This window comes from Pristis pectinata, chromosome 5 (assembly GCF_009764475.1).
Source record: "Pristis pectinata isolate sPriPec2 chromosome 5, sPriPec2.1.pri, whole genome shotgun sequence".
NCBI classification, from domain to species: domain Eukaryota; kingdom Metazoa; phylum Chordata; class Chondrichthyes; order Rhinopristiformes; family Pristidae; genus Pristis; species Pristis pectinata.
Genome location: NC_067409.1, coordinates 10,592,235 through 10,609,027, shown reverse-complemented (window position 1 = coordinate 10,609,027; position 16,793 = coordinate 10,592,235). Strand labels below are relative to the sequence as shown.

At 49.0% G+C, this 16,793-nt stretch overlaps 1 protein-coding gene across 1 annotated transcript in view; it reads right to left on the bottom strand.

Moving 5' to 3' along the window:
• scn5lab (sodium channel, voltage gated, type V-like, alpha b) overlaps nt 1-16,793 on the bottom strand; it is a 449,385-nt gene that overhangs the window by 55,016 nt on the left and 377,576 nt on the right. The window contains 2 exon segments of the mRNA XM_052017101.1: nt 8,990-9,163; nt 10,733-10,887. Coding sequence (XP_051873061.1) covers nt 8,990-9,163; nt 10,733-10,887 — 329 coding nt within the window.

Genomic DNA, 16,793 nt, shown 5'->3' with positions numbered 1-16,793 from the left:
ACATCTTACCTTCTATATGGGCACTTTGCAACCCTCTGAAATGGACACTGAATTCTCCAACTTAAACATAGAGACATAGAAAACCTACAGCACAATACAGGCCCTTCAGCCCACAAAGTTGTGCCGAACATGTCCCTATGTTAGAAATTACTCGGCTCACCCATAGCCCTTTTTCTAAGCTCCATGTACCTATCCAAAAGTCTCTTAAAGGACCCTATCGTATCCGCCTCCACCACCATTGCCGGCAGCCCATTCCATGCACTCACCACTCCCTGAGTAGAAAACTTACCCCTGACATCTCCTCTGTACCTACTCCCCAGCACCTTAAACCTGTGTCCTCTTGTGGCCACCATTTCAGCCCTGGGAAAAACTTCAGGTAAACTGCTCTCTTATCATTTCCCATTACATCTTTTCCTCAGCCCATTTCTATAAAATGCCTGACCCACTGAGTTCCACCAGTGTTTTGTGTGTTGCTCCAGATTCCAGCATCTATAATCTCTTGTGTCTCTATAAAATGCCTCGCTAACAGTCAGTATTCATGCTCCTTATCACCTGATGTCCCTTAACCCATCTCCATATGGGTGTTTGCCTTACTCCTCCACCCAGCTCTGCTTCGAAATCTATGATCCTTCCACTTCTTCCCCACCCCCTCAGTTCTGAGGAAGGGTCTCTCATTTGAGAAGTTAATTGGATTCTCTTCCTACAGACTGCTGAGAACTTCCAGAGTTTCTGTTTTGTCTCAAGAGGACTGAGGGCTCTGTCTATGAATTGTGACCACCTACAGCACCCTCCGTGGGACATGGTTACACCTGGCAATCACCTTTGGTCCATGTCCACTTGCTCTCCTATGAGATCAAGGAAGGGGAGAAGGGGATGCAGCAATGGGGGAGCTGAGCATCAATTATCCTGGCATCTGATGTTGCTAGTGAAAGTCTGCTCACTGGAGACCTCACTGGGAGACAATTCTCATCCATTCCCTGACCTACACTGAGGGGCCATTCCTCAGCATACTCCCTGAGCAAGCATTAAATGGGTTCTGACCCTTGAGAAAATGAGAGTGGGCAGCAGACTCTTCGAGCCAGTCGGTGAATGCAACTATCTGGATGGCTCAAGACAGAACCCAAGGATAACAAAGTTCTCTCAATGAAGAGGTTGCACTTATGTGACCTCAAGACATCCCAGTGAAGTCCTCCTGTTGTGACATGTGGAATACAACTGCATATTTGTGCACAGCAAGCTCCCACAAACAGGGGTGAGATATTAACCAGCCTGTGTTTTCCTGACGTTGATTCAGGGATAATTGTTGTCCCGGACACGGGGATGAACCCTTCACTGAGGTGGTGTGGGATTGTTTTACTTTTATCGTGGAGGGCAGACAGGGCATTTGTTTAATGATCTGTCTCACGGACATTGGCTCAGTGTGGGCCTGGATGTAGGGGTCAGGTCCCCGGGGTGGGACTCCAGCACTGAGCTGAGACATGCAATAAAATGTATCTTCTCATGGGCCAAAGACAAGATGCTGGAGGAACTCAGCGGGTCAGGCAGCATCTGTGGAGGGAAATGGACAGCCGATGTTTTGGGTTGAGACCCTTCATCTGGAATCCAGATGAACAGTTGTCTATCCATTTTCCCCCACAGATGCCGCCTGACCTGCTGAGTTCCTCCAGCAGATTGTGTTGATCCAGATTCCAGCATCTGCAGTCTCTGGTGTCTCTCTTTCCTGATGGCCAGTTCAAACCCAGTGTTTCCAAAACCGGTGGTTAGTTTGTCCAACTTCCTCTCACTTTAATTTTCTCAGAGAGTCGGACAAAGGCCTGAGGTATGAGTAAATCGCTGAAGAAAATAATTTAACAAGAAACAGAATCTGTTCTCATTGGCTTTAAAATAAAACAAGACAATGGGCATTTGCCTTCGAATGTTCTTGTGGATCTGATTCACGGATTGGACCGTCGGGGTTGGCTGACAGGTCCTATTGAGACGAGTCACACAAATATTCGGCCAGGCTGGTAGGTGGAGCCCTGAGCATCCATCTGCAAGGACCTCCCGGTCACCGCCTGCCAACCGGCAGCCCTTCAGGGAATGCCAGTTTTCCGCTGTTGCTGCAGATAGCCAGGTCTGTTGGATCTTGTAACCAGGCAACTGCAGCCGCCTGGGAGACAGAGATAATCGCCTGAGCAGGGAGGTTTAATAAAGCTTTGGTAGTGATGGCAGTGTGGGGCAGGCTGTGGCTGGGAGCTGGCGTGGGAGGCAGGAAACACCAAGGGCTGTGATAGCAAATAATATTATCTAATTTGGATAAAAAGGAGATAAAACTAGTAAATCCAAAAAAAAATTGCTGGAAGGGACAGGGTGCAAAGCAAAAGGATTCACATCTGAGTTCCAATCCTGTAAATTCTCTCATTAAGAAAGGTTAAAGGTCAACACAGAGTCACATGTAAAGCAAACACATAAAACTTGCCCCAGGCCTCGTTAAGAAACTCTATTTGTTAGTAGCAGTGTTACACATACAAACAGTGTTTACCTTCATGTAGCCTGTGGTTGAGGCAGTGATAGAGCTTCCTGTTAACCACTCTGCTGTGCTTTTAATCCATAATTTACTTTCACTTAGCACCAAGAGTTAATGGTGAACACCAGCTGTGCAACCATTCCCACTGAGCGTTTTGGTCTCTGGAGACTGTGGCTTGGGGTTAGCAGCTCCCAAGCCAGTCTTGCTTGTAAAGAAAATTATAAAGCAGGATGGAATAGGTCAAGGCCTGAATTCAGCCTGCTCTTGGCCCACGGTTCGTGCAACTCCGCAGGGGTGAGGTGGAGGAAATCCTTCCCAATGTCATTAAGCCGCCTACTCTGGGTGTTACTCTAAAGACTCCCACAGTTGGGATGTGGGCTTCAGTGGCAAAGATTGGTCACCCCATTTGGCCCCAGTTTATTGTTGAACAGCTTAGTTGTAAGGTCCTGAAGGTGAATGGGAATGGGTCTAAATTGGTTCCTGGTGGAGTCTGGGTCATCCCCGTCACAAGGTGCCAACACCAACCGTGTGCCAATGATGTTGCCTAAAGACAGGAAATGCCGGGAACTCTCAGCAGGTCAGGCAGCATCTGTAGAAAAAGAATCAGTTAACGTTTCCAGGTTGGAGACCCTTCATGGGATCATCTCCAATCTGAAATATTGACTCTGTTTCTCTTTCCATAGATGCTGCCTGACCTGCTGAACTTTTCCAGATTTCAGATTTCCGACATGCGTTTATTTTTATTTCATGCCATGTTCTGGCTCCGGCAACTTTGAGTTGTATCAGGCTAAGCCATCGGGTGTATGTAAGGCAGAGATTGATTGGTACTTGATTGGTCGGGGGGGGTTAAGGGTTACGGGGCGAAGGCGAGAGAATGGGGTTGAATGGTTGAATGGTGGAGCAGACTCGATGGGCCAAGTGGCCTAATTCTGCTCCTATATCTTGTGGTCTTACGGCTGTGGGACTTGGACAGGGGAGGTTTGCGAGATTCCGGCGGTACCTCCCCATGTATCAATGCCATTTGCTGGACAACAGGAATATTTATCCCTGTCCTCACTCACATGTAACACAACAGTTTCTATTTTCCCAGAGAGCTGGTGCTGCTATGGGGCATGGGGTTCATAAACAGAGCCACAGGAAGGTTGTGATGAATCTGTACAACTGACTGGTTAGGTCACAGCCAGAGTATTGTGCCCATTTCTGGTCACCTAGCTGGGACTAGCTCAGATCAACAGCTTGGTTGGCATGGACGAGTTGGGCTGAAGGGCCTGGTTCTGTGCTCTATACCTCTACGACTCTATGAAGAGTGTGAAGGCCATGGAGTGATAGAACTGTACAGCATGGAAACAGGACCTTCGGCCCACCGGGTCTATACTGACCCCTTCTATGCTATTCCATAATCTGCGGCCCTTTTTTGATATTAATCACCTCCCAGCCTCTGTCCCTATCTCCAGCCTTCCCTCCCCACCTGACTCCATCTGTCAATCCTCACCTGGATCCACCTAGAGCATGCCAGCTCCTATTCCATCCCTCCCCCTCACCTTTTCCTACCAGCTACCTCCACTCTACTCTTTCAGCCCGTATCAAAGGTCTCGACCCGAAACGTCGACTGCCCATTTCCCTCCACAGATTCTGCCTGACCCGCTGAGTTCCTCCAGCATCTTGTATTCCAAAGACATACGGGTTAGGAAGTTGTGGGCGTGCTATGTTGGTGCTGGAAGTGTGCCGACACTTGCGGGCTGCCCCCAGAACACTCTGCGCAAAAGATGCATTTCACTGTGTGTTTCGATGTACATGTGACTAATAAAGATCTTATCTTTTTTTGCTCCAGATTCCAGCATCTGCAGTCTCTTGTGTCTCCACTATACCAATCGCACCCGCCTGCATTAATTCCATATCCCTCTCTGCCCTGCTCATTCAAGTACCTGTCCAGATGCCTCTTCAATGTTGTTACTGTTCCTGCCTCTACCACCACCTGTGGCAGCTCATTCCAGCTGAACAAACTACCCCTTTAAACCTCCTCCCTCTTCACTTAAACCTATGCCCTGTACTTTTAGATGCTCCTACCACAGAAAACAGACTCTGGTTTCCTAGAATGGCTGCGGGAAGAGATTTACCAGAAAGATTCTGGCCATCGTAGCTTCGGTTGGAGATGCTGGGCCTGCTGTCCTTGGAGAGTACAAGGTTAAGAAGAGGTTAGGTAGGGGTGTATGAGATCATGAGGGGTGTTACAGAGGGCGAGCAGAGATAAGCTATTGCTTTACAGGGATGGTTCAAGGAAAATGAACTAGGTGTTGGGCAAAATGCACAAAAGTAACGTGAGGAGAAATTTGTTTCATGCGGAGAGCAGCTGTGATCTGGATTCGCCAACTGTACAGGAGGTGGAGACAGAGTCAATCAGTACATTCAAAGGTAAATTGGATAGGTACTTGAGAGAGGAATCTGCAGGGCAATGGAGAAGGAACAGGAGAATGGGACTGAGAGGATGGTTCTACTGGGAGCTGGCATGAACCTGATGGGCTGAATGGCCTCCTTCTGGGCCATGATCCTTTCGTGTCTATACCGAAGTGTTACTATTTAATGCAGGGCTGACGTGGCTGAGCCAACAGTCAAGTGACAAGAGAGCCATTTAGTCGTCGTCACTTCTCATGGCTTCTGGCCTCCTGCAATTAGCTGACATCACGGAGGGCATCACGAGATTTAGGATTCAGCTCGCTATCTTTGTGCTAATAAGGAATGGGCCATTACGGTTATCTGACGGATCTGAGCATTGCATTGTGTACATAACACCTCGAGTGTGTTAAAATCAAGAGTTAATTATAGCCCCTCTTCATTGCTGTGACTTAACCCTCTCTCACGCCAGCTCTTGTCCAAGGCCCTTGTGCTTACAGGGCCTGGAGGGAACAGAGACCTGGGCGTGCTACCGTGAAAGGCCAAAGATTCTAACAGCAGAGAATGAGGCCATTCAGGCCATCATAAGTATGCTCACTCTTTTGCAGAGCTATCTAGTTGGTTTCTGCTCCTTACTGCACCATCTCTTTCATTGTTCCATCAACCACAGTGACTGATAAGCATATGGAGGAATTTAAGATAGAGGGATATGTGGGAGGAAGGGGTTAGATAGTCTTAGGTGTGGTTTGAAGGGCGGCACAACATGGTGGGCCGAATGGCCTGTATTGTGCTGTACTGTTCTATGGTTCTCTGGTATGGACTCATTTTACTGCAGGGGGAGCCTGAAATTCTAGGACCAAAGAGGTTCTGCCTGCTTGAAGCCCACTGTCAACTACAGCGTTAAAGCTTAGACCTGCAAATCTTCAGTAAAGAACCTTCCATTCTGGTCCCTTGAAATGTCGGGCTTCTGTCACAGCAGAGTGAGCGACTATGATTGGAGGAACAGGGAGGGGGTGGAGAGACTTGGGGGGGGGGGGTGGTGGTGGAGGGGAAGGTACAGGGTGTAACTAACTGGGTGGATCCTTCAAAGGGCCAGCACAGCACAAGGTGCCAAATGGCCTCTTCCTGTGCTGCAACTTCACTGCAGTGGACGGGCAGGACATTTATCTTTCTCACAGACCCTCCCAAACTGTGAGAAATGCTCTAAACCGCGTGCGGAGTCCCTGAAAATCAGAGTGTGTCTGGGGCTGATACGGCGGGAAATCTCACCTTTCTGAGGGAAGCTGTTGGATGTGTCCGGGATGTCCGTGGGGAACATGGTCCCAGCCCTCGGTTACCTTTGTTTGAAGCCCGGAAGGTTGGGAAAAGAACATCTTCTGCTGGATCCTGGCATTCCTTTGCCAGTTTTTACACCGATTTCCTGTTTATTACAGGATGGATGGTATCCTTGCCTTATAATTCACCCTGAAAATATTGCCAATATTTATCAGTTTTGATTTCTTGCCCCCTTTATCGTGTGTTTATGTCAGGCCCGGCAGTGTTATTGCAGCAGGTTTCACAAATTGATTTTGACTTCTCCTTCTTTCCCTCTCCTGAAGCTTGTGAGGGGATGTCCACTGCTCTGCAGCCTCTGTCTGCCCTGTGGTATTCAGTGTCGGGCAGAGTGGAGGGTGGAGGGGAGGTGAGGGGAGGGTAAAGGGGGAAGGAGGGTGGAGGGAAGGATGGTGGTGCGGAGGGGAGGGGAGGGAGGAGTGGAGAGAGGGGAAGGGTGTGGAGGGGAGGGGAGGGGAGGGAGAGGTGGAGGTGGAGAGGATGGAGGGGAGGGGAGGGAGATGGGGGAAGGGAGGGGAGGGAGTGGAGGGGGAGGGGAGGGAGGAGTGGAGGGGAGGGGAGGGGAGGGAGGAGTGGAGGGAAGGGGAGGGAGGAGTGGAGGGGAGGGGAGGGGAGGGAGGAGTGGAGGGGAGGAGAGGGGAGGGAGGAGTGGAGGGGAGGGGAGAGGAGGGAGGAGTGGAGGGGAGGGGAGGGAGGAGGGGGAGGGGAGGGGAGGGAGGAGTGAAGGGAAGGGGAGGGGAGGGAGGAGTGGAGGGGAGGGGAGGGGAGGGAGGAGTGGAGGGGAGGGGAGGGGAGGGGAGGGAGGAGTGGAGGGGAAGGGAGGGGAGAGGAGGAGTGGAGGGAGGAGGGGAGGGGAGGGGAGGGAGGAGTGGAGGGGAGGGAGGAGTGAAGGGGAGTGGAAGGAAGGGGAGGGAGGAGTGGAGGGGAGGGGAGGGGAGGGAGGAGTGGAGTGGAGGGGAGGGGAGGGGAGGGGAGGGGAGGGAGGAGGGGGAGGGGTGGGGAGAGTCGAGTCGATGTGCGGAGACTTGGACACCAGAGTCTCGTGGTATCAACACTCACCACTGCTCACTGCTGTGAGCCAGCTGAGAGAAAAGCGAGAGCAGTAGAAAGGAACAGAGCAGTTGCAGAGAACAGTACAGCACAGTACAGGCCCTTCCGCCCACGATGTTTGCCAAACTATATGAACACCTCCTCCATGATCAATCTAACCCTCCCCTCCCGCACAGCCCATAACCCTCCATTTTTCTTACTTGCATGTGACTATCTAAGAGCCTTCTAAATGACCCTGTTGTATCAGCCTCTACAACCACCCCCGGCAGTGCGTTCCAGGCACCCACCACTCTCTGTGTAAAGAACCTACCTCTGACATCTCACCATACCTCCCCATTTCTGCTCATTCAAAGATATTTTCATTAATCATAAAATATATTGAGATGGATATTTGACTGGGTGGGTCAGATTAGAGTCATCGAGTTGTACAGCATAGAAACAGGCTCTTTGGCCCACTACATTTCTGCCAACCATCACATCTGTCCACATTAATCCCACCTGCCTGCATTAACTCCATCTCCCTCTGTGCCCTGCTCATTCAAGTACCTGTCCGGATGCCTCTTAAATGTTACTGTTCCTGCCTCCACCTCCTTCTCTGGCAGCTCATTCCAGGCACTAAGTACTCTTTGTGTGAAAAATTACCCCTCAGGTCCCCTTTAATCCTTCTCCCTCTCACCTTAAATCTATATCTTCTAGTTTTAGACACCCTACCATGGGAAACAGACTCTGGCTACCTACCCTATCCATGCCTCTCATATGTCACCCCTCAGCCTCCTTTGCTCTGGGGAAAACAGACCCAGCCTATCCAGTGTCTCCTCATAACTCAAGTCCTTCAATCCAGGCGACATCCTCGTAAAACGTTTCTGCACCCTCTCTAGCTTATTTATGTCCTTCCTGTAGTGCGGTGACCAGAACTGCACACAATACTCCATGTGCAGTCTAACCAATGTTTTCGACAACTGTAACATGATGTCTCAATACAATGTAGTTTGAGGTGAAATGTCACACAATTCACCTTCCTGGGCTGTGTCTCCAGGTGTGTACTTGCACAGCTGTGTGCACATACATGTATTTGGGCACTTGGATATATTCTTGTCTGTCTGTGTGATCTGTTCACGGTTGTGTGCGTATGGGTCTAGTCATGTGTGTGTTTAGTGCTCTATTCTATAATCAAGAGCCCGTAGCTGAAAGGATAGCTTTTGGAAGGTCTACCCGCTCTTGGTTGGACGCACAGCTATAAACCAGGTTAAGGAGTCCCTCAGAATCATGGCCTGGAAATGGTTGCTAGGTGATTAATCCTTTGGGGGTGGGGGGTGGTGGTGGAGTTTGGGTGGATTTGAGCAAAACCATTCATTTCAGCTACCTACTTGCAAATGAGTGGTTGTCCAGTGCACTGGTCATTGGGACAAGAGTGCGGCAGGCACACAAATGAGATGACCTGCTAGTTTTGTAACCCTCACAAACCTCCAGAGCTCAGGGGAAAGCACCGTGGGTGGTGTGAACCGCTAACCATTTCACAACCCAAAGACATAATCAATGCTGTTCTATGAATATGCAAAAGGCAGTGCAACAAAGGCACAGCTGTAAATGTCTAGAGAGAAAATGAACAAAATCAACCTCCAAGCAACATGGACATTTCAACCAATAGACTTTGGTAAGTAGAATGCTTGCCCGAAAGTCACCAACGACCCATTTCTCTCACATACTTACCGCCACAATCAGGAAGTCCAGCCAGCACCAGGCATTGGTGAAATACTTCTTGAAGCCATATGCCACCCACTTGAGGAGCATCTCCAGCACGAAGACATAGGTGAAGACCTTGTCCAAGTACTCCAGCACCACCTTTATCACCGGCTTCTTATCAATGTTGATGTCTTCAAACGTCTGCAGGACACAAAGACTTAGTCAGCACAGAAGATGGCACAGATCTGAAGATCAATCAGTGCGTCTCCTCCAGAGAAACGAAAAACAACCAGGAACCGGAGCTGTCCGGTGAGAGTGCGGTGGTGAAGCGACTCCGTGCTGCAATACCCGATACCTGCAACTGTACCCAATGGCGGAGTGGGCAACACCCTTGGGTCTGCCCACCCCTCTGTGTCTGGGCAAGGATCTTGCCAATTCACCAGCCTTGCATCGCGCCAGTCAACGGAATGCACAGGTCTGGAAGGGTTGCAGAGTCGGAGGTCACGGGCGATGTGAGTGGGCGTGAAGGGACTTGAACAGAATTAATGGCAAGGTTAGTGGCAGGACTCTTAGCAGTGTGGAGGAACAGAGGGATCTTCGGGTCCACGTCCATAGATTCGTCAAGGTTGCCACGCAGGTCGATAGGGTTGTTAAGAAGGCGTATGGAGTGTTGGCCTTCATTAGACGGGGCATTGAGTTCAAGAGCCACGAGGTGATGTTGCAGCTCTATAGAACTCTGGTCAGACCACACTTGGAGTATTGTGTTCAATTCTGTTCGCCTCATTATAGGAAGGATGTGGAAGCTTTAGAGAGGGTGCAGAGGAGATTTACCAGGATGCTGCCTGGATTGGAGAGCATGTCTTATGAGGATAGGTTGAGTGAGCTGGGGCTTTTCTCTTTGGAGAGAAGGAGGATGAGAAGTGACTTGATAGAGGTGTACAAGATGACAAGAGGCATAGATCGAGTGGACAGTCAGAGACTTTTTCCCAGGGAGAAAATGGTTAACACGAGGGAACATAATTTTAAGGTGATTGGATGAAGCTATAAGGGGGATGTCAGAGGTAAGTTTTTTTACACAGGGAGTGGTGGGTGCTTGGAACGCACTGCCGGCAGAGGTTGTGGGGGCAGATACATTAGGGACATTTAAGAGACTCTTAGGTGAATGATAAATGGAGGGCTACGTGGGAGGGAAGGGTTAGGTAGATCTTCAAGCAGGATAAAATGTCGGCACAACATTGTGGGCCGAAGGGCCTGTACTGTGCTGTAATGTTCTATGTTCTATAAATCACACAAGAAAACGAGAATTCTAAAGACATGGCATTACCGGACAGGCACTGAACGTAGGAGGAATGGACAGATGGGACTGGGCGAGAGTCGGGATTGACCTGCAGTTCCACCATTTCCCAAGAAAAGCAGGGAGAGATTTCTGCCAATTTCTGGAGTATTTGGTCAGAGGTACAAGGGCGGTGGGGTAAGGGGGTATGGGGTGAAGACGGAACGGAAATTAGAGCATTAACAAGTATTTAGATGAACATTTGAAGCACCAAGGCATAGAAGGGTAGAGGCAGAGTGCTTGGAAATGGGATTAGTATAGAGAAGTAGGTAAAGCCAACATGGGCACAGTGTTCCGTGGGGCCTGTTCTTGTCCCATGTGTCCCTAAGAGACAGGGCAACTATTAAAATCACGACCAAGAGATATTCCAGAGCAAAGACAAGTCCAATGAAGACTGGCGCTTCTCGGCCAGAAGTTGTAGTGAATTTGCAACTGACCAGGGCTCCGCTGCTCAGGAGGATCATGAAGATGATGAAGGTCTCGAACCAGTTGTGCTCCACAATTTTGTAGCAGGTTTTCCTCAGGTTCCACCAGACCCTGCCGAAGCCGGTCGTAATGTTAATCTGGCAGCAGCTGAAGTGGCGGACACAAGCTGTGGAGAGAGAGAGAGGATGAGGGCTCCTCCAGAGTGAAGGATCGGCATTCCGAGTCCTTCCCAACCTCGGCGATGGGAGGAATTCACCTTGCAATGGCTCTGTATCGGAAGCTTCACTCCCACTCCCTTCGCCAGAACCAAATGTTGGACAATGCTGGGCATTAATATGCTCGGTTCCGGAGGGATCAGGCACGGTAGCATAGTGGTTAGCATAACGCTATTACAGTGCCAGCGACCCGGGTTCAAATCCGGCCGCTGTCTGTAAGGAGTTTGTACGTTCTCCCTGTGTGTCTGCGTGGGTTTCCTCCGGGTGCTCTGGTTTCCTCCCACATTCCAAAGACGTACTGGTTAGGAAGTTGTGGGCGTGCTATGTTGGCGCCGGAAGCGTGGCAACACTTGCGGGCTGCCCCCCAAAATCACGATGCAAAAGATGTATTTCACTGTGTGTGTTTCGATGTACGTGTGACTAATAAAACAATCTTATCTTATCCAACGTCCCACAGTGCACCAGCCAGTGAAAATTTACTTATTGCAACACAGGAGGCCATTCATAAGATACAGGAGCAGGATTAGGCCATTCGGCCCACCCAATCCGTTCAATCATGGTTGATCTTTATTTCTCAACCTCATTCTCCGTAACCCTTAACCCCCTGACCAATCAGGAACCTATCAATCTCCACCTCACATGCACCCAATGGCTTGGCCTCCGCAGCCCCCTGTGACAATGAATTCCACAGATTTACCGCCCTCTGGCTGAAAAATTCCTCATCTCAGTTTGAAAGGGACGTCCCCTTATTCTGAGGCTATTCCCTCGGATCCCAAACTCTCCCACTGATGGAAACATCCTCTCCACATCCGCTCTATCCAGGCCTTTCAGTATCCGGTAGGTTTCAGTGAGATCCCCCACTCACCCTTCTGAACTCCATCAAGGACAGGCCCAGAGCCACCAAACGTTGCTCTTACGTTAAGCCTTTCATTCCTGGGATCATTCGGCCCATCAGGTCCATTCTAGCAGAGCAATCCCATCATTCCCATTGCCCCCACCTTTATTTCTCTGCCACCCTGCAACTTTTTCTCTCTCACAGACCAATCACCGTCCTTCTGAGTCCTTTGTTATTAACCTCCACTAAGGGATCATTTACAGCGGCTAGTTAACCTCCCAGCATGCCTTTGGGATGAAACCAGAACACCCAGGGGGAAACCCACATGGTCCCAGGGAGAACGTGCCAACTCTGCACAGATCTGGCCGTGGACTCAGATCCACCTACCTGCCTCTTCCCCACAACCCTTAATTCCCCTACTAATGAGGTAGCCTTTACTATTTCCCTGGGCAGAGAATTCCACAGATTCACTACACCTAACAACCCCTCCCAGCTGGACTCGCCCATCACCTGAGCTCACCTATCCCCTGCCTGCGTGTGCTCCTCTCCCTCCCCCCAGCTTATTCTGGCTTCTGCCCTCTTCCTTTCCAGTCCTGATGAAGGGTCTCGGCCCGAAACATCAACTGTTTATTTCCCTCCATGGATGCTGCCTGACCTGCTGAGTTCCTCCAGCACTTTTTGTGTATTGCTCCAGATTCCAGCATCTGCAGAATCTTTTGTGTCACTGGGAAAAACAGTTTCTCCTCATCTTTGTCCTAAATCTATTGCCCCGAATCTAGTCCCCTAGTTCTAGTCTCACCTACCAGTGGTAACAACTTTCCTGCCTTATCTGTTCCTTTCATAACTTTATACCTTTCTATAAAATCACCCCTCGTTCATCTGAATTCCATCGAGGAAAGTCCCAGGTGACTCAATCTCTCCTCATAGGCTAACCCCCTCATCTCTGGCATCAACCTGGTGAACCTCCTCTGCATCGCCTCCAAAGCCAGTATATCTGGAGACCAGAACTGCACGCAGTACTCCAGGTGTGGCCTCACCAGTACCCTGTACAGTTGCAGCATAACCTCCCTGCTCTTAAATTCAATCCCTCCAGCAATGAAGGCCAACATTGCATCTGCCTTCTTGATAACCTGTTGCACCTGCAAACCAACCTTTTGTGATTCATGCACAAGCGCTCCCATCCCTCTGTACAACAGCATGCTGCAATCTTTCACCATTTAAATAATAATCTGATCTTCTATTTTCCCCTCCAAAGTGGATGACCTCACACTTACCAACATTGTACTCTGTCTGCCAGACCCTTGCCCACTCACTTAACCTATCTATATCTCTCTGCAGACTCTCCGCATCCTCTGCTCAGTTTGCTTTTCCATTCAACTTAGTGTCATCAGCAAACTTAGATACGCTACACATAGTCCCCTCTTCCAAATCGTTAATGTATATCGTGAACAGTAGTGGGCCCAGCACCGACCCCTGCGGCACCCCGCTCACCACTGATTGCCAACCAGAGAAACACCCATTTATCCCAACTCTCTGCATTCTATTGGTTAACCAATCCTCTATCCATGCTAATACCTTACCCCCAACTCCATGCATCCTTATCTTATGGACAAGTCTTTTACACCGCACCTTATTGAACACTTTCAGCGAATCCAAGTGCACAACATCCACCTGTTCCCCGGAAGAGGACATGCCCTCTTCTCATTACTACCATTGGGGAGGAGGTACAGGAGCTTGAAGACCCACACTGAACAATTCAGGAACAGCTTCTTCCCCTCCGCCATCAGATTTCTGAATGATCCATGAACCCATGAACACTACCTCATTATTCATTTTTTTGCACTATTTATTTATTTTTGTAATTTATAGATTTTAGGTCTTGCACTGTACTGCTGCTGCAAAACAACAAATTTCACGACATAGGTCAGTGATAATAAACTCAATTCTGATTCTGATTGGGAGACCAAGGCTGGATCTGACTGTAAGATCAGCCACGTTCCCATCTGTTCCTGGTAACCTTTCATCCCTTCGCTTATCAGATATCTGTTCATCTCTACCTCAAAAACATTCAAAGACCTCGACTCCCACCACCCTTTGAGGAAATAAGTTCCAAAGACTTCCGAAATCCTGAGAGAAAAAAAATTGCCTCATTCCTAAGTAGGTAAACCCTTATTTTTAAAGAGTGATCTCTGGTTCTGGATTCCCCATCAGAGAGAACACATCCAGGCTGTCAAGACCATACAGGATGTAATTGTGTCGCCTCTCACTGTTCCAAACCCCAGCCACGCCTGTCCAAGCTTTCTTCATAAGACAACCCACCCACTCCAGATATCAGTCTAATAAATCTGCTCTAAACTGCTTCCAAAGCATTAACTTAGGTAAGGAGTCCAATGATGTCCACAGTATACCGTCTGTGGTCTCATTATTTCTCTACAGAATGGAAGCACAATCTTCCTATGTCTGTATTAAAATAACAATGTGCCAATTTAGACGAGAAGCTGAGGACCACAGGGGTCTAGGGTTGGGCAAGGTCAGGGCTTTGGGACTAATGAGGCCTCGTTAGTTGACATAGAAGTTTATGTACCCTTACCTTGTTAATCAAGACTTGCAAGTAATTCAGTGGTAGATGTGGGCACACCCAACAAAAGTAAACATAGAACACAGAACAGTACAGCACAGGAACAGGCCCTTCGGCCCACGATATCTGTGCCGACCATGATGCCAATCCAAACTCATCCCATCTGTCTGCACGTGGTCTGTATCCCTCCGTCCCCTGCCTGTTCATGTGCCTGTCTAAATGCGTTGCTATTGTACCTGCCTCCACCACCACCCCTGGCAGCGCACTCCAGGCACCCACCTCTCTCTGTGTAAAAAACCTACCCCACGCATCTCCTTTAAACATCCACCCTCTCACCTCCAATCTTGCATTTGACATTTCCACCCTGAGGAAAAGACTCTGTCTCATAATGTTATATACTCCTATCAGGTTGCTTCTCCGCCTCTGATGCTGCAGAGAAAACAATCCAAGTTTGTCCGAGAAAGAAACTAATTCAACAAATAATGCCGTTTAATTCAGTTTGGCATTGAAAATCTGGCCTGATCTAGGGCAGCATTAAGCAATTATGATAGTGAGTTAAATGCACTTATGTAACAGGATGCTGGGTATCATTTCCTCTTCAAATAAATAATCACTCCATCCACCGTTCATCCATTACAGTAAATGTCACCCCCACCCTTCCCCCATCCTCATCCACCGTACTCTGCACAGAACCATTTGTCTTTATTACTTGCATTTCAGTCATCACCAAAGGAACCAGCAACCTAAAGCCTGGCCTGTTTACTCCACCCAGGCAGAGTGAAGTAAGGTTGAAGATCTTCCTGCGGATCTAGTTTCAGCTGGTTTAGATAGGGCAGGCTCACACCCAGGAAACAGCGGTCAACGTGATAACAATTTGCATTCATGGCCCCGCCTGCACGCTCACTCTTCAGCCAGGTGGGCTTGCAGTGTGGGCTGAGAGGACGGAGGAAACGCTGTTGTTCTCAAAGCTTCCTTGGAAAAATGTAACATCCTCCCTGATGCTTGGGAACCGTGCAGCTACCATCGGGCAGGAGGTACAGAAGCCTGAAGTCCCACACCACTAGGTTCAGGAACAGCTACTTCCCTTCAGCCATTCTGTTCTTGAACCAACCTGCACAACCCTAATCACTACAGTACAGCAACACTATGATCATTCTGCACTACAATGGACTTCCTTTTTGTTCCTTTCTTGTAAGCACTCTATCCCAGACAACACCCTGATGAATCTCCTCTCGATCATGTCCGGTGCCATCACGTCCTTCCTGCAGTGCGGAGAGGGGGAGGGATCTAGGAATTCCAGAATTCCAGAGCTTAGGATCCAAGTGGTTGACGGTATGGCCACCATTGGTGGAGTGATTAACTCTGGCCAAGCTCTCTTCTAAAGAGTGTGAGGTCAAGACTACAGCTGTCCCTCTGTACTGCATGCAATCGTCAGCCTACATTATGTTCGGGTATCTCTAAGGGCAGTGGGGCTTCAACCCACAACCTGACTTAGGGTTGGGACTAGTGACTGCAGTAGCCCTGGCTGTTAACCCAGGGTTTAGCTTGGCGCTGTCTTCACACATCTCTTTGGGGGCAGGATGCGCGGAGTTTAAAACAACTTCTACCTGACGGATGCTGCATTCAGTGGCTGACAATAGTCTCTGAGCAGATGTCACCTTAATGCCCAGTTGCATCAAACAGCCATGCCAGATGCAATGTGTGCCAATTCATCGTTCAGCCTCTGCACTTCCAAGGCTGCAACATGACAGAACAGGAGGCTTCATGACTGTTTCCTGCTGCTTGCAATTAATTCAAAGGATTGCCACTTAAACTGCCAGCACACAGCAGTGTTTGCTAATGTTCCATTACTACAATGCACTGTCTGTAACTAGAATTAATCATCAGGGCTGATAAAAGCAGAAAATGCCTGAAATCCCCAGCAGGTTAGATATCATCTATGGAGAAACTGAACTTTAGGTCAATGATCTTTCAAGGAACAGCCTCAATTATAGTTTTTTTTTTCAGCATCTTTGCTCCTTTGTTAGGGCTTCTGAAGTGAGAAGCTTGGCTTAGTGTTTAGTCATAAAGTCAGAATGGAAACAGGCCCTTCAGCCCAACTCGTCCATGCTGACCATGGTGTCCACCAAGCTAGTCCCATTTGGCTGCGTTTGGCCCATATCCTGCTAAACCCCTCCTATCCATATACTTGTCCAAGTGTCTTTTAAATGTTGTTATTGTACCTGCCTCAACCACCTCCTCTGGCAGCTCGTTCCATACACTGACCACCCCCTGCGTGAAGAAATTGCACCTTGGGTCCCTTTTAAAATTTTTCACCACTCACCTTAAACCTGTGCCCTCTAGTTTTTGGTTCCCCTTCCCTGGGAAAAAGACTGTATGTGTTTACCCTATCTATAGCCCTCATGATTTTATACACCTCCATAAGGTCACCCCTTTGTCTCCTA